The sequence below is a fragment of the Lutjanus erythropterus genome, chromosome 2 (assembly GCF_056507025.1).
Source record: "Lutjanus erythropterus isolate fLutEry1 chromosome 2, fLutEry1.hap2, whole genome shotgun sequence".
Classification (NCBI taxonomy): Eukaryota; Metazoa; Chordata; class Actinopteri; order Lutjaniformes; family Lutjanidae; genus Lutjanus; species Lutjanus erythropterus.
Window position 1 is genome coordinate 44152416 of NC_139318.1, and position 24930 is coordinate 44177345.

The 24930-nt window shown below is 39.7% G+C and overlaps 1 protein-coding gene across 1 annotated transcript in view; it reads right to left on the reverse strand.

Annotated features, from left to right (window-relative positions):
• The window catches only part of ptprt (protein tyrosine phosphatase receptor type T), a 485707-nt gene that overhangs the window by 109494 nt on the left and 351283 nt on the right, over positions 1 to 24930 (reverse strand). Inside the window, exons 18-20 of the mRNA XM_084740791.1 lie at positions 12744 to 12898; positions 3185 to 3265; positions 1659 to 1694 (exon numbers count right to left, since the gene is read on the reverse strand). Of these exons, the coding sequence (XP_084596917.1) occupies positions 1659 to 1694; positions 3185 to 3265; positions 12744 to 12898 (272 nt within the window). The remainder of the gene's footprint in view (positions 1 to 1658; positions 1695 to 3184; positions 3266 to 12743; positions 12899 to 24930) is intronic.

The following is a 24930-nucleotide window of genomic DNA, read 5'->3' on the forward strand; positions in this document are numbered from 1 at the left end:
AGGTATAACAGTGCTTCAGCTGATTAACAACAGTCTTTTAGGAGAAGATGCACTTTTCTCCACTTTTCTGGAAACAGAGGAGAGGACAGGAGAGGACAAGAGGGTGGGAGTGAGAAAAGGATGAAGTGAGAGGAAAGGAGGAGTAAACAGTAAGAGACTGAGATTGATAATAAGCAAAGAAAGGGATAGAAAGGAAGGAAAGAGAAGATAGAGAAGAGAAGAGAAGAGAAGAGAAGAGAAGAGAAGAGAAGAGAAGAGAAGAGAAGAGAAGAGAAAAAAATAAATGGGGGAACAAGAAAAAGTAGAGGAAAGGAAGAAAACCAAAGATGTCAAAAACTGGCGTTCTTGTCTTTGTCATTGTTTGACTTCAGTGTTTTAAAAGGATAGTTCGAAATCACCAAAGTCACACAATAACAGAAACAAACTAACAGATTGAGGCAATGCTAGACGAGCTGCTACTGTGTCCTGCCAGATAAAATTAAGGATTCGACCCATGGAGTTTGGTTGATTTATAGAAATCTGGCTTATATAACAGCAGTTTCCAGTTGGAGATGGCCGTCTGGCTGTCTGCTTTTGTGGACCTTTTTAATGTAATTTAAAAATGTGATTTTGTTGCTGACCCAGTCCACAGACATACATTGCTTAGTTTCCATGATGGTGCCCTTCTCTGCTCCAGACTCGGGTTATGCGGTAGATATGTACTTCATGTAACCCCACATTAAATAAACCAAACTATCCTCCGCTGAATAATAAGGCCTAGTTAGAAAATAAAATAAATTAAAAGGCAATACTTTAAACAATACAAATCAAAAATGGAGGACGAGGTAGTTTGAAAGACGTGTAGAGGGAAAGGAGGGAGAGGAGAGGATGCAATGGTAGACCTGATGCCGGGGATAGGGAGAAAGACTGGTCAGATCGCAGGAGGGAAGAAGAAAGGAGTGAAAAGGAGGAGGATGGATGAGGAGAGGTGCGGCAGGAGGATGACGAGGTGGCAGCTGGCTGATAAGTATTATCACATAAAACAGAAACACTCCCGTAAAGGGAGATCGGCAGACAAATGTCACTACAGCACTTACGCCCGTGTGTGTTTGTGTGTGTGCATGTGTGTGTGTGTGCAAAGAGTGGCCATACACACACACACACACACACACACACACACACACACACACACACACACACACACACACACACACACACACACACACACACACACACACACGTCACACTTTGGCAGAGGCCAGAGCCAATCTCCTTGGCAAAGAACTGGTCAATCTGGCCAACAGAAGGGGAGGGAGGGGGAAAGATGAAGAGAAAAAGACAGAAAGAAGGTACTGGAAAATGGTTTTGACATTTCATTTTGCCCGTGTGTAAACTGTGCGTGTGTGTGTGTGTGTATGACTGCATGCAAAGTATCCCACTTTCCATGTGTGTCTCGGACATTTGCGGACCTGAATGTGCTTTTTTCTTAACTTTCGCTTTACTTGTTTTTCACGCTCACAAGTCAGCACACAGCTGCAGCGGGTTGCAAAAGTTATGAATCACAGCTGTTATACTTTGTTAAATCAAAACTAAGTGAAATGAACAAACACACAAAAAGATTGTTGGGTAGAAAGAAAATAGACTGAGGAGAAAAAGTTTTGTAAACAGTTTGCACTCACCTATAGAAGTCGTGGCTGGAACTGGCTCTTTGGACACTGCACATGGAACATGACGCACAAAAGGAAATACAAATGCTCAATCAATAAAAGCAAAAATATGAGCTATAAAATATAAAATATACAGCCCCTTTTCTCACTCCCAACTTGTCAAATACAGCTGCTTGTTCAGTTCATCTGAACCCCTCCTTCATCAGTATTGCACTTGCAAAATAAATACATAAATATGCAATGCCTGCATAGACTTTCAAAATAAAGGTATTAAAAACTACTTTTTTTTTGTTAGTTGCATGTTACGCTCAAGCCACATTATGCAGTGTATGCTTACGACACACAGTTGTACCTTCTTGTGAAACCTGGCAGTGGTTTTATCAAACTTCTTCGCTAAAAATCTTTGCATTTTATTTGACCCCGATCTTAAATTTGCTTTGCAAACAAATAAACACTGTTATTAAATCATATTTTTGCTTTTGGAGATTTCCAGAGAATGATCCATGCTTATGTTTCTTCACAACTGGATTATTACAGTGCTCCATATCTCAGAGTCAGTCAGATTATTCTGTCACGCCTTCAGCTCATGCAAAATAAAGCCGCTAACCTGAAAAATAGTGCCATATTACTCTTATCTTATTGCACTGGCTTCATGAAGTTACTTTTTGTTTTTAAAGCACCCAACGATCAAGCTCCAGTATATCTCAGTGACCTTTTACAGCTCTGCTGTCCGGCGAAGACACTGAGGTCATCAGATAACCTGCTGCTTTCTGTCCCAGATAGTTATTCAGGGGGGTAAAGGTGACTGTGCTTTTTCTGCCAGGCCTAAATTGTGGAACTGCCTCTCTCTATGTGTTCAATCAGCTCCCTCAAAATTAATGCTTCAAATCCAGGCTAAAACCACACTTGTTTTCTTTGGCTTTCTAAGAGATTTTAAATGTCAATATGTGTCTTTGTTATTGTGCTTTCTCTTTTATTATGTTTCTTTTTTCTTCTGTGTATTAAGACCGCACAATAGATATAAGACTACTTGATTATGTGTAGGAAAAGATCATGGTTTAGGTTAAAATAAGTATGTTAGTTACAGAAGTTAACAAAGCTTACACAAGTTAAAATATGTAGTTTAAAAATGTCATTTTTGAGTATTGGTTTCATGCAGGACATGAACCCAGGTCTCCTGGATGAAGGTCCTGTGTTTTTATACTACATCATCTGATTGATGGCACAGCAAAAGATCACGCTAGAGGGACACCTTCAGAAATGATGCTAGAGGGGTACCTAGAGCATCATGTTTTGAAACACAGGGGCACTGACCAAGATGACTGTACTTGACACGCTGGAGTGAGAGTATGCTGGTTATATTGACCCTTTAGCCACTGCCTGAGAAACACAAGCCAGAATTACAAATTTATAGGGATAGTTTGTCCAGTTGCAGTTACAGCTGCAGGCTGAAAGTCATGCAGCCATCGAATGACTGCCTAAAGAATCTTCAAAGATTATGTGTGTATGAGAGTGTGTTTGTGTATACAAGTGTGTACCTGAGTAGTAGGAATTCAGCAGGGATTTGCTCTGCAGTGTCTTGCTTCCCTGCACAGAGAAAGAGCAGGGAGAGGGGGAGGCTGGGGGGGGGGGGGGGGGGGGGGGACAGAAGGAATGAGAGGTGAAAGGAAGGTGAATAAGAGGACAAGTAAATGGGAGGAAAAGAGGAGAAGATGTGACAATGGGGGGAAAGGAGGCAGGGACAGAGAGAGGTGAGGGAACAAGGAAGCGTGGGACAGGATAGGAAGGTAAAGGGGCAGAGGAGAAAGTACAAATCAGGGGCAGGACAAGAGGGAGAGGCCAGAGAAGAGAGAAGAAGAGAAGAGCGATCGGTCAGTGAACTCATCCAAAAAAAAAAAAAAAAAAAAGCAACAATCAATAATCACAGGACACAATTAACAATGAAATCATACACAAAGGAAGATCAATGCTCCACATTCAACAGCACGAGGAACAATCCAATAACTCTAACGGCGCCATCAATGCTACCAATATCGAATTTTGAAGCAATAAAAGTGGTTCCGTCTCAATGAGCGTGCACTCAAATATGACACACTCTCAGTGTTGGTCAATATACACAATTACATGACTTTGTGGCTGATATGAAGAATGATGGTTCAGACTAAATGGAATTAACCAATCAAAAGTGCAGAACAGGATGAAATGTACGCGTTTTCCAGTGGACATGTAGTACTTGTTAAGACCTTTTTAAGACCACCATGAATGCAATATAATTAGTAATATATCATACCCATATTGGCAAGAAAACTATGAAAGATACGAAAGAAAATCCAAGCACTTGGTGTTGTGATGTCTTGATGTCTCTTGGGTTTTTGAGGACTGCTTGCAGGGAATGAAGACAGCCAGGCTTTGCTTTCCAACTTAAATTCACAGTATTGAGTCTTCTCAGAACTAGATAACTTATTCTTAGTAGATAAACAAAAATGTTTAAATCAAAACTGAAGTTTGCTGTCGTCTTTCTAACAAAGCCAAAGGCCTGCTCCTCTCTGTTTGACTCAGAGCTGTCTCTCCTTCTCACTCCAGTCTCTGCACCCTCACTGGGGCAATCAGCTCATCTGGTTCAGCTGTGCAGCAACTGACTGCCTGACTATGGGTTTTGTAGTCCTTTAATTGATGCCATGATGGGTTGTAGTCCTTGCTGCAGCCATCGGGAGGGGCGGACTTTGGGACTTCCTTTCCTGGGCTGGACTTTTTACTGCAGCCTTATGATTTTCTGACTTCCCATGTGACTCTAATGCCTTTTGCCCAAAGTTCCCAATGTGAGGGTTTTCTAGACATAGCTATTTTTCTTTTTGATGAGGAGAGACCACTCCTGAACCCACCTCACACACCACATCTTGACAGTCTAGCTGAGTGTGCGCCAATAAATTCTGACAAGGCTGCACAGTTTGCATTAGGAGTCAATGATGGTTTAATTTTGTAGTTTTGTTACAGCGTGATCAATACAATTTTTTCCCCAAAATACTGTTAAAAGCGAGACTACAGTTAATGCAGCTTTAGAAAAGTAACATTAACTTCATAATCCAATCAACTTTTAAGACCAGTCAAAATCATTTTGAAGACATTCTGAGACATTTTAAGGCCTGAAATTCAGATTATTGGACTGGACTTAGACAACATAGATTTAAGACAAAGTTGTCTGTGTCTCCAGAACAGGTTCAATGCTCTCTCTTCTAAAAGTTGCCGTTTTGATGATGGTGGTAGAGAGTGCTGCCGAACACCTTACTCTATAATCTCCTCCTGTAGATGGGGTCATTCTAATTTTTGAAGAGGCCACTTCCATCAGGACAGAACTGTTTCATCATAGGATTTAGTAGATCACAGAGAATTACCTTTCAGTCGCCCATCTCATAAAGTGGACAAATAGACCCAAATTAAAGAAACACTGCATTTGTTATGGTTTTCCACTCATGTATTCAGATCGTTCCTTTAAATTCTCAGCACCTGCCCCCAAAAAATCAAAGATTGGAGTCATCAGTCGAGATGACCCCAGGTCAGAAGAATTCAGGTAGAATTTCTGCACTTTTTTTTTTTTTTTTTGGCTGCGTCATTGTACACAGAGCAGCAGAGCAGTGCAGGAGCAACAGCATGACAGGTCTGGAGAAGGGCGATAGAAACAGTGGTCAGCGTGACACTGAACAGCGAGGGCAGCACAGTCCGTCGGCTGCTCACACACTCTCTGCACCGTTGATGACTAACGCTGAAGGCGGCTGAACTATTTTTGAACCAGATGGTTTTAAAATCTCGTGTATAACTAAGGTCCACTTCAGCAGCGCTGTTAGCAGCTCTGCGGGGGGAAACGTGCTGTTGTGCACTGAGATTTTATAATTAAACTTTGAAATGAGTGGGACACACACTTTTATAGTTTCGCTTTCTGAAATCAAATCACAGCCAAGGCAAAAGTACATATATTCTGTACTTGAGTAGAAGTACAGATACTTGTGTAAAGACTCTGGTAAAAGTAGAAGTACTGATTCAAATTCTTTTCTCAAGTTAAAGTGAAAAAATACAGGCTCTGAAATGTCCTAAGAGTAAAAAAGTTAAAAGTTGCTCTTTGAAGGACATTTTTGTCTTGTTAACTCTTTTACATCATTTCCATCTTATGTATTGTTACGTCTTTTTTGTCTTGTTATGTGTTGTTGCATTGTTTTTGTCTTGGTACATATTTTCTGTAATATTTGTCTTGTTATGTATTTTTATGTCATTTCTGCCTTGTAACGTATTTTATGTCAGTTTTGTTTTGTTATGTATTGTTACCTTTTTATTTGTCTTGCTCCTTGTTATTTAATATTCATCTTGTTATACCTATTATGCCATTTTCTTCTTGTTATATATTTTATACCATTTTCATTTTGTTATGTCATCTTTTTATGTTTTTTAAGTTGTTTTCATCTTAGATTAAAACTAAAGTAACAAGCCTGTTCTGATAAAGATGTCGCTTTTCTTGTTTCTTTTAGCTTTGGTAAGCTAAGTTCCCTGCTACACTCAATTCCATCAGAGCAGTTGATCAAATCACTATTGCCACTTCAAAAAGGCAACAGTGGGAATAAAATCTACAGAATGAATAGAAAACAGAGTAGCTGCTATTTCATTGCTTATAAAATGTGATTCACCATCCAGCCCTGCTTTCTGTGTGATGACTACTATGTCCATGGAGACACGTTCTACCTTCCATACACATACACAGTGTGAGGAAATATTAATAAATGATACGCAGGATAGATGCAGGAACACACACTCACACACATACGTAAGATAAACCTAGGGGGACTGCTGGGAGACTGACTGAGACATATTATATGCTGGCTAATGTTCAATAATCCATACTAGATATCGCAGGTGGCCACACTCATCTCTCGGACGTGCAGCTGGTTGGTGTGTGTGTGTGTGCTCACATAAAAGTAACTGTCATTTACCTATAGGCTTTCTGCAGCCAATTAGCACTCATGCATGTCAGCATATACAGTATTTTTTGCATGCGTTCATCAGGTTTTTGGTGGCCATTAGCGGAAACTCTCCTGCTAAAGGAACCTCTCCTCCACCTCCCTCCGTACTCATTGAGCAGATGACATCATATGCCTCCCCTCTTCTGCCCCCTTTCTTTCTATTTCTTTGTTTCCTCCCCTCACCTCCTGTCTCACCTACTCAGCTCCCCTTTCTGTCTGCTTCTCCTGCACTTTTCTCTGTTCTCCTGTACCACAAACTCAGCTGCCATTTTGCTCTGTTTCATACAGGGAGTCTGCTAATTAATGTGTCTTTTGACCGACCAGATATAAAAATCTGACCTTATTTTTTTTTTTAATAAGAAACTGAAGTACCAACAAGTAATACAGTGATGCAAACCATTTAGCATGATGGGAGGTGGTCTGAGACTCATTCTAGAAAAAACTCTCCAACCCTGTGCTAATCCCAAGTGTAACCGCATCACTAAGTGGTCTGAAGAAGTGGCCACTTACAGCATCTTCTTCTTGTGATAATGGTGGCTGAGGTGATACTGACATTAGCTGTTTATGTCCCTGTGACATTAAAGCCATAAGTAAGTGGCTTCAGGGATATGTAACTTGTGTAGGAGAGCAGCATGAATGAGTGCTTCTGATGGTGGGCAAAACTTTTGTCTCGCTGATGGTCCATCATTCACCTGTTAGCTATATATCTATGTGTTTCTGTTAGCAGAGGTGAGGTGTCACATGACGTTGACTTGAGTTGGATTAGAGTCACGGATTTGATAACTGTACTTGATAACTGTACTTAGACGTGAAAATCTGTGTTACCTTCCAAGACTGCTGTTTAAAAAGTGTGCCAATCAGTTCATCAATTCACTTCCCTTCATTTCCTGAATCAGTCAACACTCACACTATCCATTCCCAGCACTTTCTTTCCAATCAAGCTGTAGCCATGAATGAACCATGAAGAACTTACACTGCATCACTGAGCTCCAGTTAGACAGAGCGAATGAACTGCAGGATGCAAACTTCAACTCAACAACTTCACTCAACATTTGAAGTTGCACTGAGGACGGTAAGTTGAGAATGTTGTTATGACAGCATTGCATTTGCTTACGAGTGCATTAAGACATGTTTAGGACTCCAAACCGAAATTTTAGGACTTTGAATTGGCATGGGACTAAAGTGCAGAGACTTGAGGCTTAATCGTGACATGAATCTCTGAACTGGAACATGAACAAGAACCCATCTGGTCCATGAAAAGTCAGACCAATGTATTACGTTTTGCAATCTTGTAAAAGGCATGTACTTATGTTCATGATAACAAAAGACTTATTTTTCTCTAGATACTATTTAGATATGAGACACTTGAAAAGACAAATGGAAACGGAGTTCCCGAAACTGATATATTTCCTGTAAATTCTGCTTCTCATCACCAAATTACTTGGCCTAGAAAAAGATCATCAAGTTAAGGCAACTTTTGTGAGTTAAAAAGACGTCAATGTGGACGATCAAACTCCAGCCTTCTGGGAGAAAGTCCCATGTTTGTTTGAGCCTTCAATCCACCCCGCCTCCTCCTCCTCCATATGCAGACTTTCTCAAATTTTGATACCACGTCATTCGACTTTGACGGCACATCAAAACACAATGCTGGAGGAATGCCTCCGGAAATGACACTCGGGGTAACTACGGTGTCACAGTTTGAAGCATGGGGGCACTGACGAAGCTGCCATGTTTGAGAATTGGGAGTGAGAGCAGTCTCACTTTTTTTTTCCTGTTTCTTACCATATAACCACCTGGGAGGTTTTCCTTCAAATAAAATGTAAAAATAAATGGAAGTACTAAGACTGACACAGACCTCATTTGGTGTTTTGTGTATAATTTTACTAAATGTCTTAAAAGACAATGTGATGATAATTTCCTGGTGTGAAAATTATCCATGTAGCTGCCTACTTACTTAATTCCTATTCATATTCTGTTTGCTCTACTGTTTTCTGGTACAATAGCCCAATTTCCCTACAGCGGATAATTTAAATTTTATCTTCTCCTCTCTCTGTTGTCCTCTCTTTCTCTCTGCCTCTCCTCTCATCTTTCCCCTCTGCTCTCCTCTCCTCTCCTAATACCTCCAAACACAACATATTTTCTCCTCTTCTGTGATAAAATCCCTCTCGTCTCATGCGTACAGGCACTGTATGCTAATGCGCCGCAAAAAGAAGCCCAACTTTAATACAGTGGGGAGAGTACCTGCATACCAAAAGAAATCTGCTTTGACAGCAATGTCCTGTGAAGATAACTGGTGACTGGGTGAGAATGCAATAACGCAAAAAGGTTATTTGCTCTGCGAGGGTCCGTCCGCAGAAATATTATTGGGTCCCCTACCTTGCGTCAGCGTTTTTCTCTGTCTCATTAGGACTGAGCCCGGATCAGTGACTGTGTGAGTGAGTGTGTGCTTTGTTTCTTTTTTTCTTTTTCAAGTGTTCATGCGATAAGACAGACACTGACTGTGAAAAAGAGACAGTTAAACATGGACTAGTTCAAGGTATCGAGTTCAATAAACCTGATGAGTAACTGGCACCTTAACACAAAAAAGGCAAAGGCAGTCATTTTGATGGTTTTCACATTTATAACTCCAAGAACTTTGTTGGATTAAAAAAAAATACTACACTGCTGGTAGCTGACGTTTCCAAAAATGTCTGCATTTATACATTTTGTTTTATATAAATTACATAAAAAGGTAAAGGAAATGTGATCACTTTTACCTATTTTTGCCACACAGTCATATTGACTACATAGAAACACCTGTGGTTGTTAGTTGCTTAGCAACTATCATTGTCTCTGTCAAAGAAACTTTGCAAGTTCCATTAATTCGCCTATAAAATAAAAATAAAGAGTCGCACTGTTTGTCTCAGCACCTGTAACTGAATTTTTGAGTTACAGCTCTCACATCTCACCACAAAACAAACAAACAAACAACCACACAAAATTAAAAAGATAACAAATAGCAGCAGAAGCAACCACCACATCATATTATATTATGTTACATTATATTGTTTTGTGTTATATTTTATTAAAATATATTAATTATCAAACATATTGAATTATGTTGTATGCTTCTATATGTTTTTATGTTTTGGATCGGCGTGTTTCCTTTTCATGAAGGATATGATTATCTAGGAAGGAATTTGTTAGAATTGTTAGAATGAAAATTAGAATTATCTATTATTATATAATTCTAAAATGCATTAAATTGTTTCTTGATTCGAGTAATTCTAGATTAATTGAAATTTTGAATGGGATCACTGCTGGTTATTATTGCACAGAAAAATACTGCCACAAATATGTGCAATCATTATGGTTTACTATACAAGATAGTATTCATATTGATTTTTTTTATCTTTTTATATAACACATATTTTATCAGACTGAATGTATTGATCTCCTTACTGGGTATTTATCTTGAGACATCATAGAGTTTGGAATTCTAAGGTCAAAATGACCATTTACAGTAGTTCTAATTATTATGGATTATATGAAAAGTGCAGAAAGTGACACTTTTTATCCATCCATACAATCTGCATGGATCGATACAATAGAGCAGCGTCCCTCTGGGTTATATGACATATGGACCAGGACATATTTTACATTTATCCAAACATGCAGTAGTCTGGCACCTTTTTTGAAAGTCCAAACTTAATTTCACATATGCCCAAAATCTGATAAAAGGCCAATTTGGATGCCAAAACTGTATATTTGACCCTGAGCAAGGTTTAGTCAGCTCCGCCTGGAAGCAGAAAACAATCCAAGACTTCTAAAATAAATTCTACTTTATCATATATCCAGTACCCGCAAGGCAGTAACTTTCTTTTCTTTCTAAATTATCCAAACACCAAAGCCATTATTTATAGACTCAGACAAAGTGTGGTTAGGTCAAGACCGAAGAAAAGAAATGTCAAATGTTTTGAACGCCGGAGGTCTAAAAGAAAGTCAGTTTCTTTTCTGCATGTTTGCAGGTGCCCAGTGGCCAACTGCATCGGAAAGCAGAGAAAATCTCAAAGTTTTAAATATCACAGCTTTCTCGTACATTCACGGTCCAGATGAAAGTGGTCTCCTCTAAGTGTTTTCAATGCAAAAACATTATTGTATGTCAGAATTGCTGCATGGGCAGTTAGAGGAAGAGTGCAGGCAATTATGGCCGGCATTAGCTTGCTACTTAGTCCCTCTCCAGCACCCCTGGCTTTCAACGGCCAAGCACTCCCAAAAGGCCAGCCTGACATTTTCAAGAGAAAAATGCCCTTCTGAGAGGCCCTGTCTAATTACCCTGGACACATACATACACACACACACACACACACACACACACACACACACACACACACACACACACACACACCGTTTTTACAAAGAGATGGGAACATGCACCCACATGGCCACGCAGCCAGGGTGACTTTCATTAGATTGCGGTTGAAGATATACACAGACGCTTTTGAGAAATACCCAACGTAATGTGCATACATGTACTTGCATGTGTATGAGGCATTACAGAGCAGAGCTGAAAATGATTACAACTGCACTAAGTAAGCTGGAGGGTAGTGAAGCGGTGCAACACTGCTGATATCGGTGAAAAAAGGAACATATGGAGAGTTTTATTATAAAACAAGATGTCCACTATTTAAATTAATGTGACAAAATGATTAATGGCACAGAGACAAAGTATATATGTCCTTTTGCGCAGAGACAAGGGCAGAAGAAACTTTACTATGAGAAACAAAACTTAACTTATGGCTAAATATACAAGACAAATTCTTCTGAATACATTGGGCCTCATGCGAGAACATTTCTTTGTTCTTATCTCAACTTTTTCTTCCTTTTTTCAGCTCATGCAAACTTGCCACTTCCACTTCAGCAAACACTCAAAACTTCAGATAACTGTGTGAATGACACTTGTAAATTAGCTTAATTAATGCCCCAATGATACCATATAAGGTGGGTCATGTGTCAGGAAGTGATCATTCATGAAAATGGCTTCAAACAGTAAAAAAGAACTTTTAAAGTTCGGAGATTGGAGTTCTGCTTTCAGAGATTCAGAAAGGAAGGTCTATGATTTTGACAGCGTCAGCAGCAGAATTAAGGGATCTGCTAAAGCCAAGTAACAGGGAAAAAATAACAAGTACTGTTAATGCCTCCTCACATGAGGCAAAACATAACATTTCGCCACCACGAGGAAATCAATAACTGCACAGGAGGAGGTGGTCAGGATGAAATCTTCATCACAGAGATGGACGACAGTGCAGCATCACCCATTATGGCACTTATTCTGTCAGGCATTGCAATGGAGGATGTTCCCCTGGACTTCATAAACCTGCACGTGGAGGTACGACTAATACAACCAACAGCAGGTAATAATGAGGGCTGGGTATCGTTATGACATCATCACCAATTCCAGTACCCTTAAAGTGATACCGATACCAATGGGAGTACCTTTTTCCTTAATAAGGAACACTCGCAGTGATTGGCTACGAACAAAAAACATAAAAAGAGTCATTTTCGTCTAAATTCGGGTAACAAAAACGATTGAATGCAAGTATCATTTGCCTAGAAAAGTTTCTACTTGGTACTGGGTGATTTCAGCTGATAGCTTAAAGGTACTGAGTCCCCGATACCCAGCCATTGTAAAAACACATAATTTAATTAACGATGATAGGGTTTATGTACCAATTTACAATTATACTGTAATTTAAAATCCAGTCCAGCAGGATAATGTCGACGTGATTATGTAGTCTAACTTATTTTTCAGACTCAAAATGTCTTCAAACTGATAAAAAAAAAACAACAAAACTTCAGTTTGGATAATTAAAGACGAGCTGCACGTGCACGACAGGTCTTGTTAATTGTGTTCGTACCTGAGAGAAAATTCAAAACAGGAGATAAATGATGAATGCGACAAATTCTCCACCTCAGAAAAAAAATCTGTTCAGACAAGTGAGTTCTTAATTAATTAATTAATTTGGACAGTATATTCTGCCCTCCATGATGGTGCCAGTCAGTGGATTCAGGATGCACATTCAGGCTGGAAGCACAGAGGGTTTTCACTTACTGAATCCGTTGAGGTCCTGGTTGGAGGTGGAGAAGGGGTCGTCTTTGTGCAGGGTGCTGACTTTAGTGGTGCTCTTATCTGCGGTGGTGACTGGACCCATCTCCCTCTGCTGAGTGGAGCTGCTGGCAGTCTCTTTCTGCTTCTTTGCCAGCTTCCTAGAGTGGAAGGAACACACACACACACAAACAACGTAAAGGCACACACACACGCAAACAAACATGCATATTTACACATATGAACACACGTACCAACATGCAGCACCAAAACACAATCACGCATTTACAAACAAACACATCACAAAAACAAAAATTCTGTCAGGGAGATGATTTATGGCGAGAACAGCAAGCAGAAGAGAATTATATTTCTTTATAACATGCAGTGACTGAAACATAGAAGAGACAAATAACCACATGAAGATGAGCATCATGTTTTCATGCATTGCAGCACCCAGAAGAACAACAGTTTTTCATTTAACCATATATTTTTTTTCTAGACTGTAACCTCCTCACAGTGTTAGCAGCCATATCGTCACTATTAGGAAACTGGTAAGGTTAGCCTTTTGTTCAACACTTTTTAGGAATTTCTTTGTTACTTTTGTCATCATTTTGATTCTGGAAGTGAAAAATAAAGACCTACTGGGTTAAAATCAACCAGCAATATATGCAAGGGTGTAAGGGCAAGACATAAGATTAAAAAATGAGAAGAGGATTTTGAATTATTTATTTTGCATTTCAATAATAAAGTTGAAATTTTGAGAATAAAGTTGACACGTCTCAGAAAAAGTGGATCTTTCAGTATTAGTCCCAAGCATAAGAATAAAATATATCAGAGGAGGAAGATTATTTTTTCTTTTTTCTTGTCTTTTTTTCATTTTGAGAATAGAGTCGACCTGTTGAGAATAAAATTGAAATGCAGATAATATTAGGAACACTATTTCCAGAATAAAAAACTTATTCTCATCATTTTGACTCTATTCTTGAAATGAAAAGTAAAAAAAAAAATGTCAAAGTCAAAGTTATTATTTAAAAATCGAACATGGCCTCCTGTGCACCTGGTTTTGTTTGTATTTTCTTTGTTTTGTTAGTTTTATGAGCGTTTTAATTTAAGACTGCGTTGAAGGACATTCTTTGTCATCCTTGTACTTTAAGCATTTTTATCTCTTGCCTTTAAAAACCAGATTAAAATGATAAAAAGCTTTAAAAAATAATTTTCATTTTGAATATCCCCATTCAAACATCCCTCACGCCCTCTTCACACTATCATTATCTATCTGTATCTCATAATCAAATTCAGATATTATATTAAAACACTGTGCTGGCACCAGATCAACTACAGCGTCTAAAAAGATAAAATTTCTAAATAATTTGTACCAAGCAACAATATCAGTTATTCAGTCAAACCACGCTGAGAGTACTGACTTAGTTCATTTGCATTAACATACGATTGCCTAGTCCCACATCCAGTAAATTTAGACAGTAACAGATGTTTCATTTGCAAGATGACTAACATTCGAGACCCCATAATTGATTGTTGGAAGGGTTTAGAGTTAGAATTGTTCTTTCTCCAGAGAAATTAGAGCAGAGATAGAACAGGCGACATGATTCAGTGAGGAGAGGTTGACATTCAGTGCTTCGGTAGCATGTGTGGCCTCTACAGTGGTTATATATAATGGTAAATGTAATCGGGTGACTGCTGATGAGGGGTCCCCCGAGTGTGGTTGAGTCCTTATAATTTTTTTTTTTTTTAATCCTTTCGCTGTTCACGTGTCACAACTCCCATCTGTTGGCCGTTTCGCATTGACTATTTCGAGTTCTACCTGAACCTTAGGCTCTAAGTCCTCCGAGACACCAGATGGAAGAAATGACAGCAAGCCATTACAGTCTGACATCGACTGGTAGATTCAGCAGAGCTTGCAGAAGCACCATCATAAAGCTGATTTTAACTGTCTCGCATCATGCATGTATCTCCTACAAACTACCTCCAGAAGTGAGAAATGTTCTATGAACTTGAACACACTGGAAGTGATAATTAGTGTGCCTCATTTGAATGTGAGTGTCATTCTGTTGTTCACTGCAGACAAAAAGCGACGCAGCTTTCAGCAGAATGAGATGATGTCAAATGCTACAGTGCAACTTAATGAACTTGGTGCCCTGTTTCTGCAGGCTGTTTCATCTCTAGAGACCAGCTAGGACATCACCTAGAGAGCCTGTTCTCACTGCCAACGCATCAAATACAGCAGATTAGTCAGTGGCCCTGTGCTTGTATGACGCTGTAGGTACCCTCTAATGTCATTTCTGAAGGCGCCCCTCTACTGCAGTGTTTTAATGTGCTGTCTAAATCAGCTTCTGCAGCTGTACTGTATGAGACGCACCAGACTTTTGACATATAAGGAGCAAGAAAGTCTGTGTATAGAGAAGGTTGGGGAAGACTGACTTGAGTAATAACTTATGCAACATGACTTACATAAGTAACACACTTATTTAAGTACTTAACTAAGTAGTTTTGTTGACTAAACCTGATCAAACTGAGACTGTTTCACAGTTTTAACCACATGCTCATTATTATTGCCACGATGATGAAGGTCACTGGTCATGTCTAGAAGGGAACCCTAACTTTGCAAGACTTGCAAAACTCTTGCAAGATGTGCACGTGCTGTTTCTTCATCGCGCATCACATTTATCGGTCCATTTATATCATTTTTGCTTTACAAGCAAGATATAAAGGAGCTATAACCTGCCTCTTATTATATGACACAGTGTTGCAAAATGATATATAAGTGAACCTTGTAAAATAGCCAAGTAGCCTACAATGTCTTACTGCAAATGTCTACAATGGTGAGGTGTTTTCTTTATTTTGTTTTGTATCCAGATGCTTATGTTTGTCTTAATTTATAGTCTAAGAAGATTTTAAGTGTTTACAATAAATACATGAAGTACTACTTCAGTCAAAGATGTTAAAATTACTCATGGTGTTTCCTCGTATGACTGTTGACATGCTTCAAACTCAAATATTTTAAATATTTTCGTTCTGTGAGTGCATTAAGTGTGTATGTGTGAGAGTTTCAGAAATATAGGGTTCCATTCTAGACATGATGATGGTCACCTGACTATGATGACAAAGATCACATGACCCAGGAGGTTAACTGACTTTTCCCTTTCCTACATGACCAAAACACATAAAATGCTAAATGTTTCTCAGCAAGCTTTATTTTGAAAGTCTACCCGGATGTTGCATATTTATTTTGGCTAACTTGACCATAGAGCCCTGCGCATGCAAAACTGACACAAGGGTACCAACAGCGTCACAGTTTGAAGTGTAGGAGCACTGAGCAAGCTGCCATGTTTGACAAGTTGGTAGTGAGAATGTGGTGATCTAGACTACAGAGCTGCATTCAAGGTCTATATTTACAGACTGGAAGTGCACCAGGCCCAGAGGACTTGTCACATTTTAAAGGCTTCTTTAGAGACAGCTAGAAAATGCAGGCTTCTTTTGCCTGAATTGGTCTATCCTTCGTTACTCCACAGCTGATTGTGTGCAGCTCTCATCTTTAGGTGAACGTTCAGACAGTCCTTGTCAACCTAAGTCATTGAAAGTAACATGGCCGTGTTGTATTTGTCTTCAGATGGCCATCAACCACTGGGAAATTAAAAAAAAAGCATTTGCAGGATGTAAATAAAAGGAAGCACTGTTTGCTTTTGGTAGCAGCCTGGATATGTTATTAATCACAGAGCGTATTAGATAAATGGACATCACCGCTGGTATTTACACTTTCCCAGCCATTAGAGAACATCCTGGTGATTAACTCAGAGATGTTCGACTTTACAGGTTGAGTAGGACCGCCATTAGTTATAGTCAGTCTGATTTTGGACCATTTTATTTAGGAAAGGGAAGCAGGTTCAGCCTGCATGATTCAGGAACACACAAGGCAATTTAGCCGCTCAGTGAGCATTCAGTGTAGATCTATATGTTTTTTGTCTTCTGTAAATGAAGACTGCACGTGGCTCTATTAAGTTCCTGCTTTGATAATTGCTTATTACGACATAAACTTTTGTTATAGTACTCAAGATTGGTATTGGTCTTGGTATTGGTCTTGGGACTGGTCTCACTACTTTTTGAAGGTCTATGTCTTGTCTCAGTCTCAGACAAAGAGGACTCAGGACTTTATTTCCAGACTAGTTAGAGAGACCAGAACTGTGGGGATACCTGTGCATTGTCTGCTTTAATTTTTTTAACCAATAACTTGGCTAATTTCTAAACTATTAGGTTACTATTATCATATCTTACACCAAAAAATGGTCAGCCCAGCCCTCCTCTGGTGTCTTGGTCTTGTCTTGGTCATGATATACTGTGGTCTTAGTCATGACTTAGTCTGGGTTTACGTGATCTTCACTACAATACTGAAATTATCAGTAGAGTAGTTCAGATAGTAATTTACAGCTGTCATAAAGTAAATAAAATCAAATCCCAATCTCATTTAAACTCATCTGGGGATGTAATGATTACCCCCCAAAATTTCCAAGCACACTGCTTCAGTGTGATGAAAAGTTGTTAATTCCCCAGCCCTGGGTAAGAAACACCTGCTTTGTACTTTATTACTGCCAGATTCAAATAATGCTTCCTCTAGTGTTTTAATCATTAAAAGACACCATTAAAAGCCACTTTAATAAGAATAATAAAGGATAATCAATATGACATTAGCTTTGCCGAAGCAGGTTCAAAATGTTCTGAAAGTTAATTAAAATTACTTTCAATTTCCAACCTGTGACTATTAAAAGAAAATAAATATTTAAATAATATTTTCTCTTTGTCGGTGGAGAGGCTTTTAAATAACTAAATACAGAAATCAAAGTGGCAGTTCTGTGGCCTCTTGATTTGAGAGAAAGTTGCTCATGTTCACAAATATTGTGTGAGACCTTGCAGATCAAGAGAATTGCAGAAATTCTTTTTTTTTAATTATTATCAAGTCTTTTCCTTTTAAATATGACCTGTATTTTCCCACTAAGGATAGCAGAAATATATTTTGAGCTACTTGTGAACCAGCAGACCTGAAAGTATGATGTAACCTTGGAGAACAGTAATATCCTAAAAGCTTTGGGTTGATCGGGGGGGTTGCTGTGAAATCCAAGGAGAGCAAATAAGTACAGTGGGTTCCCTTTTCTTTCAAAATAGCTCTAAATGGTTTCTTTTTAAATTACATGGCTAACTGCTCCACTGATGTCTAACTGCTGTGTTTAACATCATGTCTGTGTGCAGTAACGCTTTTTTACTTGCTTTATTTTGCTAACGAGGGAACAGTTCTGTGATCTGTCTTGTTTCTTTGGGGCCAAATTCTAGGGGATTTTTTTGTGTTTTGACCAGTCATTAACTGCTAAATCGATTGGTGGGTCAGTCTCTTGAAACTGGCGCATCTCAGCAAGCTACCTGACACTCAACAGCAAAGCACCATGATACTGTTAACAGATAAGTGAGGACATTTGTGGCTAAAATGTGCCACAAAGCATTCAGTGTCCACTGAATTTTACTTTAATTTTTATAACAGCACATATTCTCGAAGAACATGATCCTAAGTTGCTTAGCCACATTCCTGTAATGCAATACAAAGAGGGGAAAAGAGGGAATGGCTCTATTTCCCAGGCAAAAATGTGAACGTTGTGGGTATCCTATTTAAACTGAGGGTCAATGATGACCAATGCATTGACTTGTAGTTTGCAGTGCATTTAAGCCACAAATATCTGCACAAAGGGTCAGAGTTAGCATCTAAAGTCTTTTTGTTCCAATTGACTTCTGGCCTGCTGACTATGGCTGCAAGGTGCTGCATGTCAGAGAGCCTAAATGCATACAGAACAACCACTGAGATCAGTCATGTAGAGGAATGACGGGTTGTTGTCATGCACCATGGCTGCCCTGATGTACTGACATGTATAATTAGTGGTGGCCTAAAGGTTAGAAAACGAGCTTGTGAACGGAGGGTTGGAGTCAGGTTCAATCCCTCAGATGGGCAGATAAATCTGGGTGGATAAAGTGAAAGGCAGCACTTGCCCCTCCCTCATTACCACCATTGAACTGCCCTTGTGCAAGGCCCTTAACCTCAACCACTCCGGTAGAGCGGCAGATCAGACTGTGGTTGTACTGGGCAGCTTTCAGGTGTGAATGCATGTAACCGCCTAAATGTGATCAGCAAACAGAGGTTTCTTCTCAGTGAACTATGCCTGAATAAGAAAAGGTCGGAAAGAATGTGTGTACATGATGCACTGTATGTTAAATGAGAATTTGGCATTGTGACTCTCTATGGGTCGTTCAAGCTTTGCACTGACTCAGAGAAACAAACAAGGGCTGGATCAAACTCTCCTTATACTGCAAGAGATTACGACATATAAAAAGCAATTTCATGTTAGAGGTTTGTCATATGTGTGCCCCACAAGCAGTAAATCTGGTTATAAAGTACGTTTGCCTTGACCCCACTATGATCTGACATTACAGTGGTAGCTGAGAGAAAAAGCCAAGTTGACCCAAATGTGGATCCCTCTGCAGACAGCCATGATGGTGATCCCAGAGGACTGCACTGTGTTTGTATCACAATGCCACACTGAAAAATACCTTTATGTTTTGCCTACTTAATGAGCATATGTTAGAATATGCTGATTCAATTTAATTACAACTGTCGATGAGTTCATAATAAACTTTTAAGAAATAAACTTTTTCAAACTGAGACTGTTGGACTCATTGTTAGGGTTGAAGTGTCAATTTCACATTTTTTTTGTGTTAATTTCAAGTTTTGTTTGTTTTCAAGCTAGCACTCACACTGTATACACTTATCAGGATATGATTTGCCTTTTCAAAAGTGTGTGTGGTACAGTAAGAAAACAATAGATCTGAGAATCCTGCACTGCCCACAAGCTGTCAGAACAGAGCGACCCATTAACCAAGTTTCTCACAGTGTGTAACTACAGAACAAGCCATGTTTGCTCACATCAGTGCCTGCTGTAATTTGCAAATGAACAACAGATATTACCACTAATATGTGGATCAGTAACGCATCATTTAAAAATTTATCTCCGGTTGAGTCACATAAAAATTATCTAACACTTCTGTTTTCTGAAGTCAACAGAAACTCCTCCAGAATCCACCAACACATTCTTCAAGTTACTTAAGTGTCTGACATCCAGTCACGAATGCCATACAGTGGGCTGTATGTGTGTATGTGTGTGTGTGTGTGTGTGTGTGTGTGTGTGTGTGTGTGTGTGTGTGTGTGTGTGCACAAGCCTTGGCTATATTGCAGGAATGTGTATGTGTGTACTTGTTGCTGTGAGCAAACGCTTAATCTCCTCGAAGGCTGTGTGAGTACTGCATGTGCTGGACGTTTGGTGATTCTGCCTGTGCGCGCTCGCACACGTGTCTGTTGTATTTGGCTGTTGGTCCACAATGGCCAGTGAGTGGGTGTGTTTCTCAGTGACCTATCACGAAGCCGCCTATACGCCTGTTTGTGTGTCTGCGGAAAAACTGCTCAATTCTGCACAGTCACTCCAGAAGGCAAATTAGAACAAATACTTATTTCTTTTAGAGCATTAATCATATCTTCCCTACAATGACTTATCAAGTTTCTCTAGTCTAAAAGTCTTTCATGAACTGCTTAAAGGTTGAACTACCACACTCAGTGACAGAAAAAAAGGAAATGAATATGTACTCAAAGGAAGAAGTTGCTGAACATTTGTTAAAGTGACATCTATTGCAGAGAGGCAGATGGTTAAACATAAGCTACAACATAAAAGTCACTGATGAATATTGTTAAGTTCATCGTTAGATGACTTGTGGCTCTTAATTGAAAATTCTTATTTGTACTTTTTAACTTTAAACACACACACACGTTAATGATATTCAGTTTTACTGATTTTAACCAAACTATATGAACACGATACTAAAATTGAATTTTTATCTGAGATTTTATGCCACTGCACACTCAAAGTTTTCTTCTGTCAGAGGTCAGTTCACAGCAAAAGAGAGCTCAGAGAATGTTTTATGTAATAAGTATTGACAACGTCCCTGATATTTTTAAAGAAAAAAGCAAAAATAATTAGGTCTAAATATCAGTAGATACTGCTAACAGTTTGCTATATAAGGCGAATCTCAAATCAGATGAAAAAAGAACAGCCTTGGTACGAGAAGTGACAAGGCCCAGTTCTACAAGGGCGCAAAAATATGCATCACACCCTCAGTTGAATTTTGAATAGTCGATGGCAACCGCAAGGTGGAAGGTTTGGGAGTTTATTTAGGATGCATGGACTGTGCATCTCCATGTGCACCGTCTATTCTGGATTGTTTATGTGCGGCAGCGCAACACACAAAAGGGTGGGGTGAAAGTGAATATAGATCAGTGGGTGTAGTGACTACTAACCAGTCACATCACTAGTCTCATAGCTCTAAACCAGCTGTGCCAATCACAGGTAAAACATTATAACAGCAGCTCAGAAAATGTCTGGATGATTCAGAGCATCACAACATGATCACACTATAAATATGCAGCCAGAGACAGGTGGAGTCTGATTTTCCATCAGCTTGGTATGTTAACACTAGAAATACAAAAAATAATGGAATTGATTTGGTGATGATCACATCAGATGCTATTTTAGCAATAACCCTAATGTATCTCACCCACCTCTGCAGTGTTTGCACTGCATCGTGTTTCAAGGATAAAACACGACCTGCTTTTATGATTTTCATCGCTCACGTAAGCCAGCACGAGTGCACCCCAACTAATTTAAGATGCACCCTTAGTCATTTTTTTTCTGGAAACGGGTGTGGATGGGACTCCTGTCGCCTACACCAAAGTTAAGCATGAATCCTCCCACCAAGCCTGCAAGTTTCTATTTCACACAACATAAAAAGGAACACTGCTGCCTGCAACAGCACTAAATGCTTGTGTTGGATGTAAATCACGGCTGCAGACTCATCAGCATGAGCAGAATTCCTCTGGAGACCGGGCTGATGGCCATCTGTGTGTACATGTATTTGTTACTGTGATGTGTGCATCTTGAGGTTGTGTAACTTTATATGCAGTGTAATATGAGTGCACATCAGTGGCAGACTCAGGCTGTTTCAGGGGCAAGGGTGGAGAAAAATACAGGCACCAGCTGTATGTGGTGGGGCACCAACGCAGGTAAAAAAAAGTTCCAATTCCTGGTTTAGATTAAAATTGTTTTATTGTACAACAACTACTACAACTCGAAATGCACCCCATTTTGTCAACTAAAGCACCCAGAGGGACATTTTGTCCTGTTTTGCCCTCTAGAAGGGCACTTTAGAGGGCATGTTACCACATTTTTTCTACTAGAAGGGCATCCTAAAGGGAGATAAACCCCTTTGCCTCCCCTAGATTCCACCAGATACACACATAATAATCTATACTTGCTTTTTTCATCTAAGATCTGTGTGTTGATGTTTGTGAATGCACTTGTGCATGTATTTGTGTGTGTGTGTGAATGTGGGTGCGTGTTTGTGTGCGCACCATGCGATTGTAGAGCCCCATCAGGGTCAGAAAGCAATAAGCGAGAGGTCGGATGTGGAGGCAACAACTCTTTTCATCCCTATCATTCCACAGGCTCACAGAATACTGGCAATAATATGCGTGTGTGACTGAAAGAGATATGCAGAGATATGAAATTAAAGCAGTATCATTGTATAATAGTGTGTGTGTGTGTGTGTGTGTGTGTGTGTGTGTGTGTGTGTGTGTGTGTGTGTGTGTGTGTGTGTGTCTGGAATCAGATGATGAACTGTACTTGCCCTTGAGTACTTAAGCAATTCAGCCAAGAGACAGAGAAATGAAAAATCACAGAGAGATTATAAAGCCAGAGACTGAGCGGAGGGTGAAGAGAGAACAAATGAAACAGTTCAAGAATAAATAACGAAATGAGGAAAAAAGCAGCCAGGGGAACAAGAAAGAGAGGGAGATGAAGGTGATGGAGGGAGGAAAGTGCAAGACAGAAAAGGAGGTATGGCCTGGAAAAGTTTCTCCCATAATCATTTCTTTCCATCAACCCCAAATTCAACTTTCCTCTACTCCACTCCAATTTACAGGCGACGGAGCCTCAAAACCGCCTGTGTGATTGGGGCTTAGAGTGGCCTATTCCTGGCTATCTGACTGCACTTTGACAGAGAGAAGTGGGCAGGTGATGGGGAGGAGGAGGAGGTGGGCAAAGAAAGGAAATGGAAAAGATGAAGAGATGGAAAGAGCATGGAGAACAAAGGAGTGAAAAGAAACCGGCGAGGAGGGAGAAGGGAGGGAAGATAACGGCAGAAAAATGAGTGAAGGAGACGAAGGATGAAGGAGGTGGCAGAAGGAGAGACAATGCAGAGAAGCAGGTAACAGAAGAGGAAGTGACAGACGGAAACGTGCAAAAGGCCTTCTCCCTCCCCTTCTCCACACCTCCACCTATCGCACATTCATCCCGTTAATGGACTCGTTTAAATGACAAATTCCTTGCATATTGTAAGTGGCAATGAGCACGACATAATCCTTCTTTAATGAATGTCACGGCGGCAGTTCATTAAGCACTAAGGTTACCCCGTCGGGTGCAGACCGCGGCAAGAATCATGGACTACTTTGTGCCCCTGGCGACGTTAATTGCAGGCTGTTTGATGTGTCGATAATGAGCGATGCGTGGTGGATACGTTGTTTTTTTTTTTTTAGGGGGGGAGATGAGCTGAGAGCTTCTCTTGATGGCTTTGAGAGGAGACGTTATTACTGAGAGACACCAGATGAGATGGGGGGGAGTGAGGCGAAGCAAAGTGGGAGCACTTTTGGTGAACTCTTGAGCAAAAAAAAAAAAAAAATGCTTTTTTAATTGTTGCTCATTTGATATATTAGGTGTCATGAGCACTTGAGGGGTTCATTTCCCAAATGCTGGGTTTCCCATTTAGAGAAATTCATTACTGAAGTTCATCATTCAGGGTTTCGAAAATGTAGAGGATGCAATTTTGTGAATCTTTGTGCTTTCACTGACATTTCCCATTACATTACCCCTACAAAAAGCACCGAAATTTGTTTATTACCACTGACTAGTTGAATAAAAGTGTATGTCACTATTGTTTAATTAAGAGGTTTAATTAAAATTAATAATTGGACACCATTTAATGAAGGCCATCCTTTATTACCTCCTGACTACCAAGTGTCTGTTGGTTAAGCATCTAAAGGGCCTGAAACCTGTGGTTCTGAAGCTGGATGCGGCTGTTTGGCCCCTCTGCAGTTTGGCTTTGACAAAAAAAAAAAAGTATAAAAACGAATAATGGATATGTTCTTATCATTTTAATTTTAATTTATCATTTTGTAGGCCTGAATTTAATTATGCATACAACAAAAAAAAAAAAATTGTCAACTAAAACGTGCCTCATACACTACATGGCTCACCGCTTTTTCGTTTCTATTTTGCTCATTGCTAGTTTTGGGCTTCCTTATAGCCATGGATGCTGCATCCACAAAAAAAACAAAAGTCTCTGGAACATAGAGAATTCACTAGTTGTTGCTACTACTTGAGATTTCCTTTTGTTTTTTGTCCAAAAATAGCTCTTTTGAGAGTAAAGGTTGCAAACTCCTGCTTTAGGCCATTAAAGGACCAGTTTGTAGGATTTAGTGGCATCTAGTGGTCAGCTTGCAGATTGCAAACACCTCGCATCACACTCCCCTTCCAAGCATCTGAGAGAACCAATATGGTGGCCACAAAAGGTGCAAAAAAACTCAACTGCCTTATCTAAAACCAGTCTTTGGTTCGTCCATTCTGGGCCACTGTAAAACATGGCGTCGCAACAAAGTGGACACCAACAGGCGGGACCGCGCTGCACATCACAGATATACCAAGTCTTGGCAAACAGTCCACTCAGTCAGAGCCACCCACTACTTGAACAGTAAACCTTGTTAAGAAAGTGCACTAATTATCTGACCTTTAAAAACCAACTTGAGATGTGGCTTAAGGCAAACCAAATGTGCATTCATGATTAATCTTACTACCTCAACCTTGGCACTGGAACCTGGAAAATTATATTCCATTTCTGCCATATTCTGCCAGTAGAATGCTAATTTCAACTTTATAATTATTACAAAACAAAAAAGAGTGAACCGTCAGGCCGAACCCAAGTCATATATGACCCTAAACAAGAGCGCTATGCTGATATGTGATTTATGATCATTATTATCAGG